Here is a 6,562-nt window from a genome sequence, read left to right as displayed (position 1 = left end):
CTCCGCGCAGGGCCTCACGGGACTTGCAGTTCGCTGCAGGCCCGCTATTCTTCTGCCGTGTGTGGGGCGTAGCAACTACAACTCCCAGAGGGCCGCGCGGCCGCGGGCCCTTCAGTTCCCAGGACTACCCCGGCCAGCGGGCGGAAGCCGGAGCTTCGGAGGCCGCTGGAGCCTGGAGCTGGCGACACCACGACGTGCGCCTTGGGACCTGCTGTCGGCGCGCCAACTGCCCACCACCTCTTGCCCCGCGCCGCCATGAAGGACTCGTTGGTGCTGCTTGCCCGCGTCCCGGCGCACCCCGACTCCCGCTGCTGGTTCCTGGCCTGGAACCCCGCGGGGACCCTGCTGGCTTCGTGCGGTGGAGACCGTAGAATCCGCATCTGGGGCACCGAGGGTAAGGCCTGGCCTGGCTGCTTGAGCCTGGCGCATAGTGTGAGTGCCCGGGGAGAGGCGATTTTCAAATGGCTATCCGGAGACGAGCTCGTCAAAGGAAGGAGTCTGCACGTACTGGCGCGTCTGCGGACCGCTACCGAGGGTGGTCGGATGGTAGCCTGTGGAGTGACTTGCAACTGGATGGGAGCGTTTAAATTTTATCTTGAGGTCATTGGGGAATGTTGACAGTTTCACATTGGGAGGGTGAAGCCTCAGAGTTGATGTGGAAGGCTTCTTCCAGAGGAAGTAGTCAATTGCATCTTCATTAAAGCACATTGTTAAACTACACCGATTTGGCCTGGTCGGACAGCAGGCTCCAGGTATAGCTTCTGTTATTGAATGGCAGTGACAGCGCTCCAACACCTTCTTGTGCATCCAGCTCCAGAGCCTGACCTGTCCTCTGCTTGCAGGTGACAGCTGGATCTGCAAGTCTGTTCTTTCTGAAGGCCATCAGCGCACTGTGCGGAAGGTGGCCTGGTCCCCTTGTGGGAACTACCTAGCCTCTGCCAGCTTTGATGCTACCACTTGTATTTGGAAGAAGAACCAGGATGACTTTGAGGTAACCAGGCTGCATGGGGCTGGAATCATTGTGTGCTCTCCAGGGCAGGTTTAGGAACCTGAGCCAACCTAGTTCAGTCAGGCTGTAAGTCAGAAGGCTACAGCCTTCACTTAGAAACTGTGACCTTAAGTTTTGGCTAAGTTCTAGGAGTCACAACTGCTGTTAATTCTCATTCCTTTCTCTTTTCAGTGTGTAACCACTCTTGAAGGCCACGAAAATGAGGTCAAGTCAGTGGCTTGGGCCCCCTCTGGCAACCTCTTGGCCACCTGCAGCCGAGATAAGAGTGTGTGGGTCTGGGAAGGTGAGTCCTGGTCCCTCCGGGTGTAGTGGACAACCAGCTCATAGACATCCCTGTGTCCATGACAGGATCACATCTTGGGCTCCTTTCTGTTTTTCTCCCATAGTTGATGAAGAAGATGAGTATGAATGTGTCAGCGTCCTCAATTCCCACACACAGGATGTCAAGCATGTGGTTTGGCACCCGAGCCAGGAGGTCAGAATTGGGCCAGGTCTCTTGGTGGGAAGGAACTTTGGCATGCAGGCTTGTGTCCAGCCTTCCTCTGCTCTGCAGCCTCTACTTGGCTTTTATAGGAATTTCTGTGGCCAAAAAGATTAGTCTTTGTATATAAACAGATCCCTGGGCCTGTTCTGGCAGGGGGAGGTATTGTAAATGACAGGTACTGCCTGGGCCATGCAGACAACTGCTGGATCTCCTTCCCTCCTCCCCCAGCTATTGGCTTCTGCTAGCTATGATGACACGGTAAAGCTGTACCGGGAAGAAGAGGATGACTGGGTATGCTGTGCCACCCTTGAGGGCCATGAGTCCACTGTGTGGAGCTTGGCCTTTGATCCCAGTGGCCAGCGACTGGCATCTTGCAGTGATGACCGTACAGTGCGCATCTGGCGTCAGTATCTGCCAGGCAATGAACAAGGTGAGGGTCCAGTCGTAGAGCTAAAGGGACAGACCCCTCCATCTAGAGGTGTGCTGTCTGATAGGACACATCCATGAACCATAGCAAACTCGGGTAAAAAGTAATGTGCCGCAAGAGGGCTGCAGGTGGTGCTGGGAGAAAGGGGGAAGGCTGTGCAGAACGGCCATCTTATCCAAATCTGAAAGGATAGGTAGGATTTTAACACAATGGGAATCTACCATGAGAAGAGAATGCAGAGTGAAAGCCCAACAGCACAAATAGAGGTTGGTGGTGGGAATGCCTAGACTTACATGAGGAATAGTGACACAGGAATTGGGGAGAAATAAACTGGGCTGGCTTGACTCTTGATGGCCTTAAAAGGCCAGCTAACTAGTCAGAGCCTGCAGCAGAATAAGGAAATTTTCTTCTCATGAGTCTGCTTTCTGGCCAGTGCGTAAGGCAGATAATGAGGATGGGGACAGGATTAGAGATAAGGGCAAATGATGGTTTGAAGGTTGGGGTGAGGGAGGGCAAGATAGGTTTTCCTCTGCAGTGGTGCAGTGACTCCCCAGAGGTCCCCAGGACCTAGACACATCTGGGGCTTAAGAGAAGTCTGTCATGCAGGGGTGGCATGCAGCGGTTCCGACCCCAGTTGGAAATGTATCTGCACTTTGTCGGGCTTCCACTCCAGGACCATTTACGACGTTGCTTGGTAAGACCTCCGTCCCCGACTTCCCCATCTACCATAGGAGGGGTTTTAGAGATGTCAGAACCCTGTGCTGCCCTCCACCATCTCAGGAGTATGTGGGAATAAAGAGCAGCTACCCTGATGGCTGTCAGATCAGGCCTGTCACCTGGGTGCAGTGGTACCCATCTGTAATCCCAGTGATTTGAAAGGCTGAGGCCCTAAACAGCTTAGCAAGAAGACCCTGTCTCAAAAATCATCATCATCATCATCATCATCATCAAAAAGGTGTTGGGTATGTAGCTCAATGGTAAATTGACTCTAGGTTCAATCCCCAGTACCCCCCCCCCCCAAAAAAAAAAGTTAGGCCTGTCTATGTGTTGGCTTGAAGTTGGCTGGCCTAGTGCTTAAAGGAGGAGGGAGCAGACTTAGACCCAGGCCTGTCCCAAGATTAAGATCCCAGACTGTGAGGGCAGCATCAGCCCTTAGGGCTTACATCATCCTGGAATTTGTGAATTTGTGAATGGGGTCTTTATTGTTTGGTAATAATGGAGGCTAGAAAAACCATACCATTCCTACAGGAGAAGAGGTCAGAGAGCAATTCTGACCCTGAGAATTGGATCTAGGAAATAATTCTAAACCATGAAGAAAATTGCTGTGCATCCAAGCTTTATGTATATTAGCAAACATTTGAGAATAACAAAATTCAACAAAAATGGATTTACATAAATTATGGTAAAATTCAATAGCCTGTTTAATAACTGTTTTAAAAAAGGTTAAGAATACTTTATGACATGGGCAACTGCTATGCTACATGAGAAAAGTTCCATTAAGAATTGTGTGTAGGTTAATTATTTACTTCAGGCTAATTATATCAAGGGAAGCTGAGCAAAGCGGAGCATACCTATAATCCAAGACTCAGGAGGCTAAGGCAGGAGGACTACGAGTTTAAGACCTGCATGGACAATTTAGGGAGAGCCTTGTCTCAAAAAGTAAAAAGGGCTGGAGATAGAGCTGAGTGGTAGAGCACCCCTGGGTTCAATTCCTAGTTCTACCAAAAAAATTTTTTTGTACTGAAAGCTAAATCAAAGCACCTGAAGAGGGCCATGGTTTGGCTCGTAGATGGGAAAGCTCTTCCAGAAAAGTTTTTAGTCTTCCAGCTAAGGCTGGAGGTTTGGGAAGACAACAGGTACAGGAATTGCCAGGTCAGGGAGGCAGGAGCAACCTGCAGACCTACTGGTGTCTCTGTTCCTCCCAGGTGTCAGCTGACAGGGGCCCTGGCCACTGCTTGTGGGGATGATGCCATCCGGGTGTTTGAGGAGGACCCCAGCTCAGATCCACAGCAGCCCACCTTCTCCCTGGCTGCCCACTCGCGACAGGCCCATTCCCAGGATGTCAACTGTGTAGCCTGGAACCCCAAGGAGCCTGGGCTCCTGGCTTCCTGCAGTGATGACGGGGAGGTGGCCTTCTGGAAGTATCAGCGGCCTGAAGGCCTCTGAGCTACTACGACTTTGGAGTAAAGGTTCCCCAGGAAGCTGAAAGACTTCTAGTCCTCGGGGACCTGGAAAAGCTTGCTTGACCTTCATTTAGCCTGGCTCACCTCTCCTGAGACCTGCATGGCAGTGTGGAACCACAGGACTTTCCCTCCTTGGTCCATGAGGACCTTGGTAAAGAGCCACAGGATGTCTACATTGTTAGCCACAGAGTTTGTCTGCTTTAGGGGACAGTGTGTTACATTTTGGGGGATGAATATAATATTTATAATCACGGCATACGTGTGTGTGTTTCTGTATGTAGGTGTGCAACAGGGAGTGTACTTCAGACCTTCCTGACAGTGTGAGCTTTATAGAACTAATCCATTCAAGTCCAAAGTCCTATTTCATGAAGACATTCAATCTTTCCCATTGTGGACTGTCTAAGTCCTGCTTTCCCTCAGAAAACCTCACATACCTCTTGTGCCATTATTCTGATGCCAACAGAGGAAATGAAAAAATAAATGGGAAAGACATGAGCCCCAAAAGGGAGAATTATATTTGGCCACAAGCCATACTTTCTCAGTAAAGATGAAAATTGGGTCTCAACTTGTTGAAAACCATGGGTTTGGATGTGTTGGTTGTCCCCAAGGCACAGCCTTCATTCCGCTTGTTACATTGTAGAACTTGTAATCTTAGATTTTGGAAAGGTATCTAGAACACTTTTCTCAAGATCCTGAGACTCTTTTGGGGATTGGTACTGAGCACAACCATGGTAGTAACCCCTAACTAGTAGTAGTAGTTGTCATTGCCTGGCACCTACAGTAAACACACTGATGACTTCACCTAGACGTGGCCTTAATAGAAGCAGTAAAAATGGTTAACTGTATTAAATGTTACCCTTGAGAACATTTATAACACTGAGAAAATGGGAAAGAAGCATAAAGTACTTCCTTCCACAGTCTCAAGTGTGGCTGTCTTGAGGGAAAGCATGTGTTCAGTTGAGTCACAAGCTGTTAGCTGCAGTCTGCATGGCACACCGTTTTTACTAGGAAGACTAGCAAATCCTAGTATTGGGACTTGGTTATTTGACTGACATCTGGAAAATGAAAAGATGAACCATTTATTGTTAGTAGTCACTGCCAATGATAAACTGAAAGCTTATGTCAGAATAAGAATAAGAATTTCTGAAAACTTTTAGAGCCACCACTATGAGCTTTACTAGTATTGCTTAACAAATGTGATTTGTGTAATGAAAGGTATTGACATTTCAAAGATCTGTCATTCAACAAATTACCATTTTTCTTCTCCCTGATTTGTTTTGGAAGGTTTTTTTGTTTGTTTGTTTGTTTGTTGTAAAACATATAACAGTGGGGGGGGGGGGCTGAGGCTGTGTGGCTCAGTGGTAGAGCGCTTGCCTAGCATGTGTGAGGCACTGGGTTCAATTCTCAGCACCACATATAAATAAACAAATAAAGGTCCATAATCTTTTTATTTATTTATTTGTGTGGTGCTGGGGATTGAACCCAGGGCCTTGTGCATGTAAGAAAAGCACACTACCAACTGAGCTATATCCCCAGCCCAAAGTCCATATATCTAAAAAAAAAGATATAACAACGATGAGGTTATTTTTAAACAAGTTGTTTTAAAATTTTAAATATAGCAAGTAAAAAAAGAACATAACCTCAATAAAAAAAAAAAAAAAAAAACAAGAACTTTGGTTTAATTTTGTACAGTGTAAAAGGGGTTTTGAGACAACTGCCTATCTAAGGAAATTGCCCTATGGAATCCACTCTCATTACTGGGGCTGGAACCCAGGGCCTCACACGTGGCAGGCAAGCATTCTACCAGAACTACATCCCTAGTGCTTATCTTAAGTACTTAACACACGGTCTCCCTAAATTGCCAGGCTGACCTGAAGCTTGGAATCCCCCTACCTCAGCCTCCCCAGTAGCTGGGATTACAGATGCACACCACCATAGCCAGCTACCTTTTATTATTTTTTAAAATATATATATTTAGTTGTTGATAGACCTTTATTTTATTCACTGATTTATGTGGTGCTGGGAATCAAACCCAGTGCCGCGTAAGCTAGGCAAGTGCCTTGCCCCTGAGCCACACCCCTCAGCCCAATACCTTTTAATTTTGATCACATTTATTCCTAAAGAACAGAAGGCAAGAACTTGAAGAGACTGAGGTGTGCATTACAAAACCAGTTTACAAGCCTTGTTGCGCCCAGCTGTGCATTTTAACCCCTTCTGGGACTGCGTTTCACAATGCAGACCTGAGAACCCTCTGAGTCCTACCTGCTGGATGGAGGGGCTCCTGCAGCTGGCTGCTGTGTAAGGCACTGGTGTGTGTATCACAGCCCAACTGAAAAGAAGCTACCTGCCCATGTTTCTTCCTCTAGACTAAAACCTAACTAAAAGGCAGGTCTGTCCTCCACAAGTCCTCGATTATCAAGTTCAGTGGCTAGAACAAATCTTTTGGCCAAGGCCCTTAG

The 6,562-nt window shown here is 47.9% G+C and overlaps 1 protein-coding gene across 1 annotated transcript; it reads left to right on the top strand.

Moving 5' to 3' along the window:
- Nucleotides 1–61: 61 nt before the first annotated feature.
- Nucleotides 62–4,359, top strand: Ciao1 (cytosolic iron-sulfur assembly component 1). The gene is made up of 7 exons (XM_046420045.2): nt 62–394; nt 843–991; nt 1,181–1,292; nt 1,396–1,484; nt 1,722–1,923; nt 2,527–2,614; nt 3,846–4,359. Exons 1-7 carry the CDS (start codon nt 256–258, stop codon nt 4,084–4,086), a joined length of 1,020 nt encoding a protein of 339 aa, XP_046276001.1. The 5' UTR covers nt 62–255; the 3' UTR covers nt 4,087–4,359.
- Nucleotides 4,360–6,562: the final 2,203 nt, after the last annotated feature.

This window comes from Marmota monax, unplaced genomic scaffold, assembly GCF_021218885.2.
Source record: "Marmota monax isolate L192 unplaced genomic scaffold, Marmota_monax_Labrador192_F-V1.1 WCK01_AAM20220418_F8-fsc00178, whole genome shotgun sequence".
NCBI classification, from domain to species: domain Eukaryota; kingdom Metazoa; phylum Chordata; class Mammalia; order Rodentia; family Sciuridae; genus Marmota; species Marmota monax.
This window is presented reverse-complemented; position numbering and strand designations above follow the sequence as displayed.